Source organism: Chiloscyllium plagiosum, unplaced genomic scaffold (assembly GCF_037043375.1).
Source record: "Chiloscyllium plagiosum isolate Xiang-an unplaced genomic scaffold, Cpla_swu_hap1 HiC_scaffold_30, whole genome shotgun sequence".
Taxonomy (NCBI): Eukaryota; Metazoa; Chordata; class Chondrichthyes; order Orectolobiformes; family Hemiscylliidae; genus Chiloscyllium; species Chiloscyllium plagiosum.
In genome coordinates, this window is record NW_028270168.1 from 51571418 (window position 1) to 51590667 (window position 19250).

A 19250-nucleotide genomic window follows, 5' to 3' on the forward strand; every position below is an offset into this window, starting at 1 on the left:
TTGACCTTTCCTTGTTGCCCTTGGGAAGATGGTGGTGAGCTGCCATCTTGACTTACTGCAGTCCACAGGCTATAGGTAGATCCACAATGCCTTTAGGGAGGGAATTCCAGGATTTTGATCCAGAGACAGAGGAGGAATGATCGATATGTTTCCAAGTGAGGATGATGAGTGGCTTGGAGGAGAACTTGTAGGTGGTGGTGTTCCCATGTGTCTCCTGCCCTTGAATTTCTAGATGGAAGTTGTCATGCAATTAAAAGGTGTTTCTAAGAAGCCACAGTGAATTTCGGAGATGCATCTTGACGATGGTGTGGACTGCTGCTACTGGGAAAAAGGACTGCAGATGCTGGAGATCAGAATTGAAAGGTATGATGCTGAAAAAGCACAGCAGGTCAGGCAGCATCTGAGGAGCAGGAGATTCAAAGTTTTGGGCATAAATCCTTCATCAGAAATGTCAGATTCCTGCTGAAGGACTTATGCCCAAAACATCGACTCTCCTGCTCTTCAGATCCTGTCAGACTTGCTGTGCTTTTCCAGTGCCACACTTTTCAACACTGCTGCTACTGAGCATTGGTGGCATAGGGAGTAGATACTTGTGGATGTGGTGCCAATCAAGCAGACTGCTTTATCTTGGATGGTATCAGGTTACTTGAATGTTGTTGGAGCTACATCCATCCAGGCAACTCGGGAATATTCTATGCACTCCTAATTTGTGCCTTGTAGATGGTGGACTGGTCTTGGGGAATTAGGAGGTGAATTACTGTCTACAATATTCCTAACCTCTGACCTGCTCTTGTAGCCATTATGTTTATGCAGAGAGTCCAGTTGAGTTTGTGGTCAATGTTAACTCCCAGGATGTTTATAGTAGGGGATTCAGTGATAGTAATGCCGTTGAAGGTCAAGAGATGGTAATTAGATTCTCTCACTTATTAGAGGTGATCATTACCTTGCATTTGTTTGAATCGTATGTTGCCTGCCACTTGTCCGCCCAAGCCTGGATCTTGTCCAGATCTTGTTGCATTTGAAAATGGACTGCTTCAGTATTTGAGGAGTTGCGAATGGTGCTGAACATTGCGCAATTATCAGTGATAATCCCCACTTCTGAGCTTATGATGGAGGGAAAGTCATTGGTGAAGCAGCCGAAGATAGTTGGGTCTAGGACATGACACTGACAAATTCATGCAGAGATGTCCTAGAACTGAGATGACTAATCTCTAACAACCACAACCATCTTCCTATGTATTAAGTTTGACTCCAACCAATGGAGAGTTTGTCCTGATACCCATTGAGTAGTTTTGCTTGGGCTCCTTGATGCCACACTCAGTTGAATGTAGCCCCGTGGGGGGGATGGGAGGGGGGGGGGGGGGGTGTGGGCAGTGTGGATGGTTCAGTCATAGGGGAAATTAGAAAACCCAAATTCAAGGAGGAGGTAAGAATACAGAACTCAGGAGAGATTATTACAATCTCTGGCACAGACGCAAATAGGGCAGTGTGTAGAAAGGGTTAGCAATCAAACTTCAATCATTTTGGGCAAACGAATGACAATGAGAAGAGGGACGGTTAATACAGGACTGAAGGTGTTATATCTGAATGCACGCAGTATAAGGAATACGGTAAATGAGCTTGTGGAGCAGATGGAAATTGGCAGGTATGACGTGGTGAGCATCATGGAGATACGACTGCGAAGGGATCAGGATTAGGAGCTGAATACTCAAGGATATACAGCCTATCGAAAAGACAGGAAGGTGGGCAGAAGGGGTGGGGTTGCTTTATTAGTAAGAAATGAAATTAAGTCAATAGTAAGAAGTGAAGTAGGGTCAGATGTTGCAGAGTCTATGTGGGTAGAATTGAGAAATCGCAAAGGTGAAAAATACATAGTTGGAGTTCTGTACAGGCCTCCAAACAGTCATCAGGAGCAAGGGTGCAAGATACACCAGGAGATAGAAAAGATGTGCAGGAAAGGCAGAGTTACAGTGATCCCAGGGGTTTCAATATGTAGGGGGACTGGGAAAATCAGGTTGGTGGGGGATTGCAAGAAAAGGAATTTGTGGAATGTCTATGAGGTGGCATGTTGGAGCAGCTTGTGGTGGAGCCCAGTAGGGAACAAGCAATACTGGAGTTAGTGTTGTGCAATGAGGCAGACTTGATAAGGGAACTTAAGGTGAAGGAACCCTTTGGAGACAGTGATCACAATATGATTGAATTTTCTCTGCAATTAAGAGGGAAAAGATAGAATCAGAGGTAAAGGTATTACAGCTGAATAATAGCTGAATTACAGCTGAATTACAGAGGCATGAGGGAGGAGCTGGGTAGGACTGACTGGGAAAGGAGCCTGAGTCAATATCAGGATCAATTTCATCAGTTTCTTCATCACCCCTCCCCCCACGTTATCCCAGATCCAACCTTCCAACTCAACATCACCCTCTTAAACTACCCTACCTGTCCATCTTCCTTCCCACCAACTGCTCTACCCTGCACCCTGACCAATTACCATCATCCCCCACCTTCATCTACCTATCGCTATCCTAGCTACCTTCCCACCTGCCCGACCAACCTCCCATTGATCGCTCAGCCCCCTTGCCCCCTCACCCCACCCACCCCACTCTTCATGACAAAGAGTTTATGCTCAAATAGTCAACTCTCCTGCTCCTTGGATGCTGCCTGACCGACTGTGCTTTTTTAGCATCACACGCTTTGACTCTGAACTCCAACATCTGCAATCCTCATTTTCTCCTGGGAGAGGAGCCTATCAGAAAAGACAGTGGAACAGCAATGGCAGGGGTTTCTGGGTGTAATTCAGGAGATACAACAGAAACTCATCCCAATGAAAAAGAAGCTTGGTACAGGGAGAATAAGGCAGCCATGGCTGACCAGGGAAGTCAGGGATAGCGTAATGTGGCAATGGGAAACCAGAGGACTGGGAAGTTTACAAAGACAACAAAAAATGTTTTAAGGAGGGAGAAGATTAAATAAGAGGGTAAGCTAGCCAGTAATATAAAGGAAAAGGTGAGGACTGCAGAAACTGGAGATCATAATCGAAAATTGTGGCACTGGAAAAGCACAGCAGGTCAGCAGCATCCATGGAGCAGGAGAATCGGTATTTCGGTCATAAGACCTTCATCAGGAATGTGGGGGGAGAAGGGGGCTGAGAGATAAATAGAAGGGTGAGGGTGTAGTGGGGTAGCTGGGAAGGAGATAGGTAGATGCAGATGGGGGGGGGGGGGGATGATGGAGATAAGGGTGGAGCAGAGAAGTAGGACAATTCAAGATGGGGGTACCAAGTTGGAAAGTTGGATTTGGGATAAGGTGGGGGGGGGGAGGGGGGGAGGGGAGATGAGGAAACTGATGATATCAATATTGATTCCATGTGGTTGGGGTGTCTCAAGGCAGAAGGTGAGACGTTCTTCCTCCAGGCGTCGGGTGGCTTGGATTTGGCAGTGGAGGAGTCCCAGGACTTGCATGTCCTTGGCAGAGTGGGAGGAGGAGTTGAAGTGGGGTTGTTTGGTGCGTCTGTCCGGAGATGTTCCCTGAAACATTCCATGAGCTGGCACCCTGTCTCTCCAATGTAGAGGAGACCCCATCAAGAGCAACAGACACAGCAGATGAGGTGTGTGGATGTGCAGGAAAATCTCACCCAGATGTGGAAGTATCCTTTGGGTCTTTGGATGGAGGTGAGGGAGGAGATGTGGGTGCAGGTTTTGCATCTCTTGCAGCAGCAAGGGAAGGTGGAGGGTGGTTGATAGGGGGGGTGTGGGCGAAATGAGGAAATCATAGAGGGAATGGTCTCTGCGGAATGCCGATAGGGATGGGAAGGGAAATATATCTCTGCTGATGGGTTCTGACTGTATGTGGCAGAAATGGCGGAGGATGATGCTCTGTATCCATAGGTTAATGGTGTGGAAGGTGAGGACTGGGGGTTTCTATCCTTAGTCCTCATCTTTCACTCCACTACTGGGCCCATGGTGTCAGAGGCTAGTTTGGATAGAAGGTTAGCTGTCTGGCGGAAGGCAGGGAGTGGGGAATAAGAGGGTCCTTCTCAGGATGGTAGCCGGTGACAAGTGGTGTTCCGCAAGGCTCAGTGTTGGGACCACAACCTTTCACTTTATACATTAATGATCCAGATCCAGATAACTATGGGCATTCTAGCTAAGTTTGCAGATGGTACAAAGATAGGTCAAGGGACAGGTAACATTGAGGAGATGGGGAGGCTGCAGAAGGATTTGAACAGGTTAGGAGAGTAGGCAGATGGGGTACAGTGTGGGAAAGGATGAGGTCATGCACTTTGGTGAGGAGAGTAGAGGCATGGAATATTTTCGAAATGGGCAGAAAATTCAGAACCTTGAAGTGCAAAGAAACTTGGGAGTTCTAGTCCAGGATTCTCTCAAGGTAAGCTTGCAGGTTGAGTCAGTAGTTAGGAAGGCAAATGCAATTATAGCATTTAATTTGAGAGGACTTGAATATAAAAGCAGGGAAGTACTTCTGAGACTTTATAAGGCTCTGGTCAGGCCACATTTGAAGTATTGTGCGCAGCTTTGGGCCCCATATCTCAGGAAGGATGATCTGGCCTTGGAGTGTGTTCAGAAGAGGTTCACGAGAATGGTCCCGGGAATGAAAAGGTTAACATCTGAGGAACCTTTGAGAACTCTGGGTCTATGCTCGATGGAGTTTATAAAGATGAAGGGGTATCTAATTGAAACATACAGAATACTGAATGACCTGGACGTAGATGTTTGGAAGATGTTACCAATTGGTCAGAGAGTCTAGGACCTGAGGGCATAGCCTTAGAGTAAAGGGAAGACCTTTTCAAATGGAGCTAAGGAGAAACTTCTTCAACCAGAGAGTGGTGAATCTATGGAATTCATTGCCACAGAAGGCTGTGGAGGGAAGGTCATTGAGTTCTTGAGTATCAAGGGTTATGGGGAGAAAGCGGAAGAATGGGATTGAGAAACTTATCAGCCATGACTGAATACTGGAGCAAACCCGGTGGGCTGAATGGCCTAATTTCTGCTCCTATATCTTATGGTCTTATGATATCTTACGCTGTCACTCTTGCGTCACCTCAGCTCTTTATCTATGTTTGAACTGTGGCTGTAATGAAGTCAGGAGCTGAGTGGACCTGGTGGAACCCAGATTAGGCATTACTGAGCAGATTATTGCTGAGCAGGTGCTGCTTGATAACACATTTGCTGACACCTTCCATCACTTTACCGTTGATCGAAAATAGAATGATGGTGCTTTAATTGACTGGGTTGGATTTGCCCTGATTTTTGTGCATACTTGTGCAATTTTCCACATTGTCAGGTAAATGCTAGTGTTGTAACTATACTGGAAGCGCTTCGCCAGGGGAGCGGCAAGTTCTGGAGCACAAGTCTTCATTACTATTGCCGGAATGTTGTCAGGGCCCATAGTCTTTACAAAAACCTGTGTCTCCGCTGTTTCTTGATATCACATGAAGTGAATCAAATTGGTTCAAGACTGGGACCTGTGATGCTTTTGGCATGCCCACCTGCACTCTCCGTTGAACCAGGGTTGATCCTCTGGCTTGGTGGTAATGGTCGAGTGAGGGATATGCTGGACCATGAGGTGGCAGATTGTGTTGGGAATACAATTCTGTTATTGATGAGTCATTGTGCCTCATGTTAGCCCAGTCTTGAGTTGCTCAATTTGTTTGAAGTCTGTCCCATGTAGCATGGTGATAATGATAATGCCTCACTTGGCATTGTCCCAGGTAGGCCTTCGTCTCCACAGGGACTATGCGCTGGTCACTCTTATTGATACTTACATGGGCAGTTGCACATACAGCTGGCAGATTGGCTAGGATGAGGTCAAGTTTGTTTTTCCCTCTTGCTGGTTTCCTCACCACCTGTCACAGACCCAGTCTAGCAGCTATGCCCTTAGAACATAACCAACTTGATGAATAGTCTTGCTGCCAAGCCTGTCTTGGTGGTAGACATTGAAATCCCCCACTCAGAGTATATTTTGCACCCTTACCACTCTTAGTCTTCCTCCAACTGTTGTTCAGCAGGACAAGTACTGATTCATCAGCTGAAGCAGAACGGTACGTAGTATTCAGTAAGAGGTTTCCTTGCCAGTGTTCAACCTGAAGTTGTGAGACTTCATGGGGTTCAGAGTCAATGTTGAGGGCTCCTAAGGCAACTTCCTCCCAATGGTATGCTGTTGTGCCACCCTCTCTGGTGGGTTTGTTCTGCTGGTGGAACAGAACACATCCAGGGATGGTGATGTCTCGAACATTGTCTGTTAGGTATCAATCTATGAGTATGACTGTGTTGCTTGACTACTCTGTGAGACAGCTCTCCCAATTTTGGCACTTGCCCAAGATATTAGGTTGACCTTGCAGCATCAACAAGGTTGCTTCTGCTTTTGTCTTTTTTGGAGCTTACATTGATACCAAATAGTCAGTCCAGTTTCATTTCTTTATTGAGAATTTGTAGCAATTGATGCAAATGAGTGTCTTCCTAGGCCATCTCAGAGGGCAGTTGAGACTCAATCATATTGCTGTGTGTATGGAGTTACATGTAGGCAAGACCAGGTGAGGATGACAGACTTCCTTCCCTGAAGAAAATTAATTAAGAATTCCGATTGCATTTGAAGAAGTAATTTACGGGCCATATTACTCTTTGGGATATGCCGACAATGTGATAAATCACCTTTTAATATATACTGTCTCTGGACAGGGCCAGCCCGGAGCACCAGGTCCACGTGGCTTCAAGGGAGAAAAGGTGAGTCACTGAATCAGCTCAGTGAGGTTTGTTAGCTGTGACCTCTACCTGCTAATTCCAGCTGGCTGGCTGTACTCAGGTCACATTTGCCCAAGTGTCAGTAACTCAACCACTGATAGTACATTCCTGTACCATCTGTACAGCTGATGTTAAACTAATTGGCCTATATATAATGTCTGGTTTATCTCACTTAACCTTCTTAAATAATGGAGTGACATTAACAATTTTCTAACTCCGGGGAATCATTTGTTAAACAATTGGCACATTCGTGAATTCTTCTGCTCCCATAGATTCATCTGTTTTTATCTCCTGAGTTTCCCATCAGCATTATTTTTACTTGTACTGAATCTAATTAGATCCTCCTTATGATTTGTTAATTTCCTCTTATCTCTTGTATTCTATCCATTTTCTGGAGACTAAAGCAATGTAAGTATAAGTCTTTTTGTTTCAGTAAGTGTTATTTCCTGATGTCTGATCACATTATTACTCGAGTCTGTCACAAAGCAGCCCACATTTCCCTGAAATAACTCTCTTCTCTTCATTGAATTGTAACAAATCTTCAGAGCTGCTCCTTTTAGCATCTTCCTTTTGTGGCTTAATCATGGAAGTTTGGAGAAGAGCATCAGTTTAGTTTAAACATTGTGTAAATGTGAGTCCTGTGGTTCACCAAGTTCAGCTAAAGTCAGAATCATGGAATTTGTAGTGAGATGAGAGTCTTCAATCAGACTGGAATCACTGGTTGTCATACACTGTTCAAGTGACAAGTCTCCATTTCACAGGGTAACGTCGGCAAACCAGGAGCCTCTGGGAAAACCGTGAGTACAGTGATCATTTCTCACTTGCTTAGCTGTCTCTTGTCTTACATGAGTCACGGTAGAACACAAAACTGTGCCTTCACCCAGGGTGGAGTGCAATGAGACAAGGATTCAATGGAAGGAAACAGTGAACTGAGCGGGGTATACAATGACACTTCTCCCTACAGGCTGTTAAGGATTATAATGGAGTGATGGTGAATCCCCTAGCACAAAAGCATTTGTTTTGCAATAACCTAGATGCACCACCCCTGAGATTAAAGGATCAGAAAATGGCCCTCAGGTCTGTTCTGCCATTCAGTGAAGTTATCTTAGACCTGACTCCATGTACACAACTTGTCCCAGATCTTTCCGAACTATTGGAACCTATGCTGTTACCTTGGCATTTTTGCAGGCACCTCCTTTTAGCTTTATGGTGTCACCTACCTCTGGTAAGAAGAATTCTTGTTGCTTAGGGTTGAACTATTTGAATGTTAAATTAAGCTTTTGTTTGAACATTTCCCATTGATCTTCTTCGGTTTTACCTATTGACAGTTGTTCAGTTTACTGTGGACAGTCTCTGCCTGATTTCACTGAAATCAGGCTCACCAAAATCTAGAATCTTCCAGTAGTTTCACAATTCTCAGCTTTAGTCAAGACATTTCATTTATCATATTCTGATGACAATGTACTAAATACTCTCTCACTTATTTTGTCGCTCAAATCTACCTTGTGATGGTCATTATTAAGTACAATATGGTCAACTGTCTTGCTGCTGTAAATAACACAGACATATTCAGAAAAATGCACTGCCTTTCTGATAGTTTGCCTGAATCAAGATGACAATTAAATTCCCTCTTAATACCCAACTGCCTAGACTACGCGGCTTATCTAACATCTGCAGTGCTGCAATCTTCATCTTCACAGATGTTACCGAGGGTCTAAACCACACTCTCATGGCAGTCCTGAATGCTTTCCTATTTCTCATTGCACCCTCAAAATATCTGTTTATCTCTCTTCATATCCTCTTAAGATGGAAGTAATTTCATCCTTAACTACTTCTCTTTCAACGTTTTCCTGGAAATTCCTCCATATCGTAACCTAATATTTATGTTCCCCTTGTTTGATGGGGACAATGTAGAGGGAGCTTTATTCTGTACCGAACACCATGTTATACCTAACCCTGTGCTGGCCCTATCCTGGAGTGCTTGCTGGGGACAGTGTAAAAGGAGCTTTACTATCTACGTAACATGTGCTGTCCCTGATCTGGGAGTGTTAGTTTGGGACTTTAAAGCTTGGGGAGCTTTACTTTCACTTTCAAAGAGTAAAGGCAGTTTTACTTCCAGGTTAAAAATGGGAGAGAAAGCTTCACTTTCCATTTACTTTTAGGTTAAAAGAGCAGAGGAGCTTTATTCTGTACCTAACCTCGTGCTATAGCCAACCCTATTTTGTTCCTAACCACATGCTATTCCTGGGAGTGTTTAATGCAGACAGTGTTGGGGGAGCTTTATTCTACATCTGTTGCTAACCCTAGCTGCACCTGTCCTGCGAATATTTAATGGGAACAATATAGAGAGAGCTTTACTCTGTACCTGAACCTGAGCTGTCGCTGTCCTGGGAACATCAGATGGGGACAGTATAGATGAAGCTTACTCTGTATCTATGATCCCATGGTGTACCTGTCCTAGGATTGTTGAAGAGGACAGTGTCAAGGGAGCTTTACTTTCAATTTATGAGGACAAAAAATATTAAGTTTCAGTTTAAAAGAATAGAGGAAGCTTCACTCTGTATCTGACTTTGCACTGTCCCTGACCTTGGAGTGTTTGATGGGCACAGTGTCAAGGGAGCTTTACTCTCCATTTACTTTTTTGTTTAAAAGAGTAGAGGGTAGATTTCTTTGGATCTAACCTCATGCTGTCCCTGTCCCAGCAGTGTTAGACGTGGCAGTGTCAAGGCAATTTTACCTTCAGTTTAAAAGAATAAAGACTGTTTTAAATTCAGGTTAAAAGAGTAGAGAGATGTTTATTCTGTATCTAACCCTGTGTTGTACCTAACCCATTTTGGGCACAGTGCAGAGGAAGCTTTATTCTGTATCTGACTATGTGCTGTGCCTGTCCTGGGAGTATTGGATGGACCAGTATAGAGATAGCTTTACACAGTCTCTAACCCTGTGCTGTACCAAGCCCAGTGAGATACTCTGTATCTAACTTCGTGTTGCACCTGTTCTGAGAGTCAGACATGGACAGTGTAGAGGGTGACACGGTGGTTCAATGGTTAGCACTGTGTAGGTATTTGCACATTCTCCCTGTGCCTGCATGGGTTTCCTCCGGGTGCTCCGGTTTCGTCCCACAATCTAAAGATGTGCAGGTTAGGTAAATTGCCTGTAGTGTTCAGGGAAGTGTAGGTTAGATGCATTGGTCAGAGGTAAATACAGGATAACAGGGTACGGGAGTGGGTCTGGGTGGTATGGACTTGTTGGGCCAAAGGGCCAGCTTCTACACAGAAAGAAACTGCCTTATCTGTCCTGGAAATGTTTGAAGGCGACAGTGTAGAGGGAGCTTTATTTTGTATCTACCCTTGTACTGTCTCCATCCTGGGAGGTTTTGATGGGGACAATGTACGGAGAGCTTTATCCTTCTGTTGCCTCATGTTGTACATTTCCTGGAAGTGTTTGATGGGAGAAATGCAGTAGGAGCTTTACTCTATCTGTACCTGTCCTGGGAGTGTTTGAGAGGGGCAGTGTAGAGAGAGCTTTACTCTGTATCCAATACTGTGCTGTCCCTGTCCCGGGCCTGCTAGGTGGTGACAGTATAGAGGGAGCTTTACTCTATTTACTACCCTGTGCTGTCCCTGTCTTTGAGATTGTTTAATGGGAACTGTGTAGAGGGAGCTTTATTCTGTATCAGACGTTGTGTTGCATCTGTTCTGGGAGTGTTTGATGGGATACAGTTCAGAAAGATTTACTCTGAGGCTTACTGGTTTCAGATAGTTGTCTACACTGTATATTTCATCCACATCACTGGGTAAATAAAAAAATAATTGAGATAAGTATTTCTCAATCATTAATTATTTATCAGGATCATTTTTCTCACAAGTCCACAGGGAGACAGCTTCCTCCTGTTAGTGTTCACTTGGGCAGACTGCAGCCTTAGCGTCCATGTAAATCCATAACAAAGTTTGAGTCATGTTGTTGAACTATCGGTTCCTCCTGAGACTGAACCCTTCTGGCTACTGCATAAGAGCATATCGTCCCAGGAGGTGAGTTAGGAATAAATGTTGAAAAGTTACCTGAAATTGGTAGTCCCCAACGCCCAGTCCCTCCCACCCAACTCCATCCTTGGGGATATCGTGCTAGGTATTGGATCTGGTTAACACAGGTTTTTTTTGCTGGAGTATTACCTGTCAGGGAAAGCACAAGCTCAGGATGCTCACTGAACTAATTTTAATTGATGCTGAGGAACTATGGGCTGGCCAGGGCCCAGCAAGGACAGGTAAGAGGAAACCAATCTGCCCCAACTCATTTGGGCAACTCTCCAAGATGAAGGTAGAGGAAGCTGACTCCAATTTTTACACTGTGGGGAAGTTTTGGCAATAATAAAAATTGAAGATCAGAGAATCTTCTGCATTGAAGGATCCTCCAAGCCATTACCAGCAATGGCTGTGAACTGCCAGGGTCCACATCCTCAGAACAGTACGGAAACAGAGGTGCATCACTCAACCAACACATGGCCTAACCATTTCCACATTCTCGATTGTGGGATCTTGCTGTGCAGAAATAGGCTGCTGCATTTCCACCATGTCAGTGGCTCTACTTTCCATTGTCTGTTTATGCATTTTCAGGATGTCTTGAAGTTCTGAAAGATGTTAGACAAAAGCATGCCTTTGTTGAGTCAATTTTTTTTGTCACCTTTTCCCAACATTGTGTTTACTTTTGTCTTGTTAAAGGGGAAACGAGGTAATCAGGGGATCCCAGGGCATGAAGGAGAAAAGGGCAACAAGGTAAGCGCTTGAATTAATTTGCACTTTTCGCTCGAGGCTCAGTGATTGAATATTCAAGCACTGTGCTGGCTGTCTGCAGCGCAGTCCAATCCGTCCCATTCCTCTGGTTTACGATCATGGTGCTGCAGATTTACTGCCTCCAAGTGCTCTTCCAATTTCCTTTTAAAATTATTATCAATCTGTTCTTCCAAAGTCCTCATGTATTGAGTTCGAGATCATTGCTACTTGTTTCATACATTGCCAACACCACCACCAGTCCCCCCCTCCATCCCCCATGCAATCTATCCATATACCACACACACACACATCCTTAAATCTGTCTCCCTTAGCCATTGCGCCATCCCTTTGTCTTCCTTATTTGGATCTGTAAGGATCTTGAATACCTCTCTCGAATCTGTCCTGAATCCTATTAGTTCCATTGAGAACAGCCCCAACAGTTTCTTCACCCTAACCTTGGAGCTAAAATCTCACAATCCCTGGAACCATCTGGGAAACCTCCTCTGCATCATCTCAATCCTGTGATGATCACAACAGGATGTGGGTTATAGCCTAACCAGAGCTTTGTAAAGATTCAGCATAACATCCCTGCTTTTGTACACTATATCTCAATGTAACCCAAGATCCTATATTCTTGTAGTGTAAAACATTGAGCATTGGAATGTTTTTGATATAAACTGGAACAGGATTTCTGGCCCGTGATCTCAGTTCGACATAACCCCTGATCACTGACAACTGGAATCTCAAGGATCAGCAGATACAGATTGAATTAAAACTCTCATGGACAAGTGAGTTTTCAAATAAGACTGAACACTCATTCCTTGGTGAATCCATTACCTGTGGAACTATGACCCAGTCAAAGTCACGACTTTGCAAGAGAGAGGGTGAAAAGTTATGGGGATTTTTTTTTAGCTAACAACGTATTTGAAATCTATCTCTGTGGTTACACTGACGAGTGAGTACTTCATCAGCACTCTGTTTTTTTAAGGGTGATCTGGGAGATCGAGGGATCACAGGAGCTCCAGGACCCAAAGGAGAGAAGGTTTGTGTTATGAAGAATTGTATTTTGTTTCAGTTTGATTTCTGCTTTGTTCTGCTGCCATCTGTTGGTGGGAGGCATGGCTGAAACGGTCCTGTTCACTCTGGAGTCCTGACGCCATAATTCAGGCTGATGCTGCAGTGCACTACTGAGAGAATGTTGGAAATTCCTTCTTTGCAATGAAACGTTAATGACCTCCATCTGATGAGTCAGGAGGACATACAAAGTCCCATGACCATAATCTGATAGAAGGGGAAATCTCCCACGTTCCCAGCTAATGTTAATCTCCATTATTGATACAAAGGATTGTGTAGTCATTTAACTCATTACTGTTGCTGTGCGTGATTGGTTGCTGTGATTCCCTACATCACAATACCTCAAATGTATTTCATTGACTATTATTTTAGATCTTGAGGTGATGGGCAGAAACTTGCCCCCATAACCCTGTAGTGATTATCTCAAGGTCATCCAGGTGGACCTCATAGAATATGAGTTCCCTGATTGGAGCTGATAAACTGGTCTAATCTGGTAGCCCTGAATGACAGAGAAGAACAGGAATTACAGATGTCTTGTTCACTTTAAGAGCTGGGGAGCTGGATCAGTGTCAAGGACTTGTGTAAATAAAGGTTGATTTGGTGACAGGATACCAACTTCTGTGGAGTTATTTCACAGCACACCCCCTTGTAGCCAGTATGGGGTGTGCATTTAATCATGACAGAAGTTGCTGCTGAGGAGCCCTCCTGCTTTCCCCCTCTGCCCTAATGAAGTCTGGGTCACAAAGTTCCATGGATGGCCTTGCCTCCAGTTGAGAAGTTGCCCAATCCCAAGGCCCCATACTGCCACAGCTAATATTAACCTGTGGCAGGTAGGGAGCTTGTCATGTGCTGAGCACCACATGTATACCTGTCCTCTTGAACCTTGCCCTATAACTCCTTATTTGGATCCACCCACAACTCCAGAAACTCACTTAGCTGGCCTGCTCTGCACAATGGAATTGCCTGCAGTCTCAGAACTGACCACTGTATCCCAGTGGCACTGTGGGGACTAACAGCCTTCCAATTAGCTGAAGCTCTGTAAACTGGACTCCCTCCTGAGACAGTGGGTGGAGGCTCACCTTAACACAAATCAGTGCTGCTCCCTGTGTTCGGTTTCTCTAGAGCAGCCATCGGGATCATGGGCAGGCTCCCTCTCGACTCTTCACTGAGGGTATGGGTGTGCGGGATGGGGTAACCACGGCATCACGTAAAGACTACCTAATATTCGATTTGGACCTCATGTGCCTTCATAGCCCCCATCCCCTATGCCCCTTCTTTGTGCTTTCCATCACTCCATTTCACCCATGTGTACTGTGTACATAATCAATCGCTGTAGTTACTGTGTCAAGTCATGAAATGTTCATAAGAAAAAGAGCCAGTCCAAAATCTCCTTGAAAAGAAACAGTTCTTAACGGCATTTTTTAAATATCAGTCATACATGGCCATTCATTGTATTGATTAAGTAGTTTTACTCCACTTCCCCTCTCTCAATCTTGCCCAAATAATTTTGAGAAACAAAGACATAATAACTTTTAACTAGTAACCTTGTAAAGATTCAGTCAGTCAAAGGTAACACTGCGCTTCAAGTAGGGAAAGGTACATCCTGCTCGACTGACTACATCTAGGAGCTCAGCCGTTCTTTCATAAAGAAACCATCTGGAGAAACAGAGGTCTGATCATCTGTTTCTGTTGGTACAATTGGCGATGACCTCCATAAATGCCAGTGGGGAGACGCTAGGAGGCAGTGAGGAAGATTACTTTACATTACATTACATTACAGTGTGGAAACAGGCCCTTCGGCCCAACAAGTCCACACCGCCCCGCCAAAGTGCAACCCACCCATACCCCTACATTTACCTCTGCACCTAACACTACAGGCAATTTAGCGTGGCCAATTCACCTGACCTGCACACATTTTTAGAGTGTGGGAGGAAACCGGAGCACCCGGAGGAAACCCACTCAGACACAGGGAGAATGTGCAAACTCCACACAGTCAGTCGCCTGAGGCGGGAATTGAACCCGGGTCAAGATGGCAGAGGGGGAGGAAGTGTGACTCTGTGGGATGAAGCGAGCGGATGATGAAGCAAATGAAGAATCAGGAGTGGCAGCAAGGGGCAGGTACAATGCAGGATTGAAGTTGTATGGTGCCTACGAAGCTGCATATCCGTAACCACAATGCATGATTTGTTGAATGGTTTGTAAGTGAGTTCTGGGGGTTGGCAGTGTGTGTGATTGCCGATGTGGAATGGTGCAGATGTGGTGTGGGTCACTGAGAGCACTGCCTTTCTCTTTATGGTCCAGGGCGATGGATGTGGGCTCTGTCCAACGGCTCAAGTGGCTCATCTTAAAGTAAGTCCCCCAGATGATGGAAATGGGAGCCAGTCCGAAAAACAGCCTGCACCTCTTATCCAGCCTGGAATAAAGGTGAGGAATTCCACAACAATGAACAATGCTATCTGTGTGCCTATCATCATCTGAGATTGGGAACAATTCAGTCAAGTGTGTGCCATCAGAACAATTAACATCTTCCTGACCATTTTTAATTCACTCATGGGATGTGGATATCACTGACTGGGCCAGCACTTATTGCCCATCCCTAATTGCCCTTGAACTGAACAGCTACTAGGCCATTGTAGGTAGTGTTGAAGGTAGTGGATGGGGTGATAAACAAATGGATTGGTGTTGTTGGAGCTGCACTTATCCAGGCAAGTGGAGAGTACCCAATCACATTCCTGAGTTATGTCTTGCAGACTGGAGATTCAGGAGGTGAGGTACTCACGATAGAATTGATAATGTAGCCACTGTGTTTATATATCAATATATAGGAAGACCAGTTCAGTTTCTGGTCAATGGGAACCCTACCACCACCACCACCAAACGTCATCCAGGATGTTGAGAGTGAGGGATTCACTTATGGTCATTGATTCTCTTGTGCTGGAGATAGTCATTGCTTGGCGTTTGTGCTGCTCGAATGTTAATTGCCACTTAAGTACATAAGCCCAAATGTTATCCAGGTCTTACTGCATATGGACACAGGTTGTTTCAGGACCTGAGGAGTCATACATTATTCTGAGCATTGTGCAATCATCAGCAAACATCCATACTTCTGATTTTATGATGGAGGGAAGGTCATTGATGAAACAGCTGAAGACAGGCTAAGAACACCACCCTGAGGAAATGGAAATCTGTGGCTTCAACTACCACCAGCTCCAGAAGTGTCACAATAAGTCAGGCTTGATTAAAAACACCCACCCTGAGGAGCACTGAAAGAGATGCCCTAGAACTGAGATGACTGATCTCCAAAAGCCAAAACCACATTCCTATGTGCAAAGTATGATTCCAACCGGTAGAGTTTTCATTATGATGGTTCACTTTTTCTTAAGATGGTACAAAGTTGAAAGAGTGTATGTTCACTTTAAGATCGTAAGAGTTTTCTGAATTTTCAAGTAAATTTAAAATGCAGCTATAGCTGCCAGAACAGCTAATCTGTTCCAAAATAACAATTGTTTGTTAAATGGATACCTAAGTTTTGGTTGCTGTTTTGACAACAGTTCAAATTTAACCAATTAATTTAAATTATGCCCACGATACTAAATTGAGTTTGAATTTATTGTACTGATAACATCAGACCAATGAGAGGGAACAACGTTGGAGGTATAAACAACACAGGCGTTTTGAAAACTGGTCAAAGCAACTGCCGTAGAGCTGGAGAGCAATTGTCATCTGAAGAAATAAACATCTTGAACTCAAAGAAATCTCAGAAGGCACTATCCAGCAAAAGATACCTTTTCCTGTAAAAATACTCGCAGTAAAAAGAACAAAGCTGACCAGGGAGAAGACAGCACAATCGGAAGACTGGAAAGAAGACAGCATCAGAGTCTGTGGGGACTTGAGATGTAGTTAATATAATGCTTAATAATTATGCTATTGGAGCAGTATTTTTATAAAGTTGGAATCAGATAATAATTAGTTAAGAAAAAAGTTGGCTTGGATTTAATAGTTTTAATTTCGTGTTTGCTATGAGAATTCGGAAAATAAGTTGTTATTTTTCTTTAAGTAGTGGAAATTAGGAGTTCTCTTTCTGTCACACATTCTAACAGATTACAAGGCGAGGTGAGCTGTTCTGAGAATTTGGTTTTAATTAACAGAGAGATTTGACTTCCGTGTCACAACACGTCCTTGCTCTTTCACGCTCTGTCCCTATTAATAAAGCTGAGGACACTGTATACTTGATTAACTACTCTCCACCTGTCCTGCCAACTTCAATAATCTGTGCACAAAAACACCCATACCCCCTATTGAATTGTACTCCCCAAATTGTCTTTCAGTGTTCTTCCCACCAAAGTGCATCACCTCACATTTCACTTCATTGAAACTCAGTCACCACCTATCTGCCCACTCCACCAATTTTGACTTGCCCTTTTGGAGTTCCTCACTGGTTGCAAATCTTCCACATTTAGTATTAACTGCAAACTTGGTGATTGGGCCATGCACACTAAGACCCATTAATATGTATAAGGTCAAAGGTCCCAACCCCTAGAGTACTCTACTGCAAACCTTCCTCCAGCCTGAAAAATATCCGTTGACCACGACTCTGTTACCTAACAGCAGGTCCGGCAGCATCCGAGAGGCCTCAGTTCCTGATGTAGGGCTTTTGCCCGAATCGTCGGTTTTCCTGCTCCTCGGATGCTGCCTGACCTGCTGTGCTTTTCCAGCACCGCTCTTATCTAGACTCTGGTTTCCAGCATCTGCAGTCCTTGTTTTTACCTCTGTCACCTAACACTTAGCCAGTTTAGTTACCATGTTGCCACTGCCACTTTTACACCTGTTGAATGTTTTTTTAAGCTGCAGTGATCCAAAGAAATAGAGAGTATCCCATCGCACTACTGCGTTTTGCCTTGCAGATGCTGGACAGGATTTGGGGAGTTAGGAGATGAGAATTCCCATTCTGTAACCTTTTCTAGTAGGCACTGCACTATGTTGCTGACCCACCTCAGTTTCTGGTTAGTGGAACCATAGGATTCATTGCTGGTGGTAATGACAGTAAGGTGAGGTGCTTCCACTCCTCTGGTTGGAGATACTCCAAACCTTGTGTGGTTTGTAAATTTGTCTGTATTCAGGATTTGAATGTCCTGGGCCCACTCTGCTCCTCCACCTTGTAACCCTCTATTATAACTAACTTGTTATAACCTGTTACACTCTCAGTAATACAGTGGCAGCCAGCAAGTCAAGCTTGGCCTCATAATGGAATAATCACATATGGATCTGTATCTTCACCACCTTCCAGCAGTGGAGCTCCAGTTTTCCCAATGAATTGGGAATCCTGGAGGAGATACCAGCTTCCCCATGAGCCTATGTGTGCTAAGGTTGTGTGATCAAATCAACATAAAGGCTGGTATGTTCCCCACTCACACCATAGCATCTCATTCTCCAGCCCAGTCCTGCTCCTGGCGAAATGCCTGACTCGGTGGAAAGGCGATGACCTTTCCTGTCCTAGACAGTGTGCCTTTTTATATGAATGTCTCTGTGAAGAGCCTTTCTCGAGGTCCCAGGAGTAATAAAAGAGCAAATAGCTGCTATTGACACTGTGACCAGCTGAGTGAGGGCTTCGGATTTAAATTCCGAATTGACGGGTGTGTAAACATAGAAACAAGCAGCCAGAGTAGGCCATTCAGCTCTTCAAGCCTGCATTCAATATATGATCAGTGCCAATCCTTTATCTCAATGCCTTATTCCCGCTTTCTATTCCTACCAACTGATGCCTTTAAAATAAAAAAGTCCCTCTTTCTTGAATATATAATCTGTACATTCGCACATTTATTTGTAATTTATGTTCACCAATGTAATCCTGTTCATATAGGGTGACCCAGGATCAAAGGGTGACAAAGGAGAGCCAGGGGAGAAAGGAATTCCGGGTATTCCTGGATTCCCAGGGACACGGGGCCGTCATGGGCTGAAAGGGGAAAAGGTGAGTCATCAAGGTGTCATCTGCCCTTACCTGCACTGAGCTGTAACACAAAGGAGAGGGGCAGGGACGGACTTAGACACCACCTGAAGAAATTGTCTGATTCTTGGCATCGCACCTCAGAAAGTATATATTCACCTGGCGAGAATCTGGAGCAGACTTATCTGAATAATTCTCGGGCAATAACGATTAAATTACACTTGCTGGTTTCATAATATGAATTACATTTCCATGAACATCAATTATTGTTAGGTGGTCTGATTAAAATCCTTCAATAATTCATCAAACTCTTTATTCACCCTGTTTCTGGTGATCTGTCCAAATCTTTCTGTTGAGAGCTATGAGTTTATCAGGTTTATTTAAATGATTGTTGTCTAGACTAATGCCTTGTTCTCTTGTGCAGGGGGATCAGTGTGAGGTTTGCCCTACCATTCCAGAAGACTTCAAAGACGTAATTGGACTTCCAGGGAAACCAGGCCCTCAAGGAGACCCTGGACCACCAGGGACAGGAGAACCCGGAAAGCATGTGAGGCATAGTCACTAAAGCAAGCCACTGAAGTGTACAGAGAGTATGGTACTGGCTAGGTTCTATAATGCTTAGTGTTTTGCACAACACTGGACTGTGTGTCTTTAAATATATACTCTCCATTTCTCCCTGAACCTCTGTGCTTCCTTCCTAGGCTTGGA

General features: G+C 44.3%; 1 protein-coding gene across 5 annotated transcripts in view; it reads left to right on the forward strand.

Moving 5' to 3' along the window:
* col16a1 (collagen, type XVI, alpha 1) overlaps positions 1 to 19250 on the forward strand; it is a 371262-nt gene that overhangs the window by 233601 nt on the left and 118411 nt on the right. For all 5 annotated transcript variants that reach the window (XM_087976933.1, XM_087976932.1, XM_087976935.1 and 2 more), the window contains 7 exons: positions 6693 to 6737; positions 7517 to 7552; positions 11474 to 11527; positions 12513 to 12566; positions 14900 to 15022; positions 18459 to 18566; positions 18967 to 19089. In XM_087976933.1, coding sequence (XP_087833059.1) covers positions 6693 to 6737; positions 7517 to 7552; positions 11474 to 11527; positions 12513 to 12566; positions 14900 to 15022; positions 18459 to 18566; positions 18967 to 19089 — 543 coding nt within the window. The remainder of the gene's footprint in view (positions 1 to 6692; positions 6738 to 7516; positions 7553 to 11473; positions 11528 to 12512; positions 12567 to 14899; positions 15023 to 18458; positions 18567 to 18966; positions 19090 to 19250) is intronic.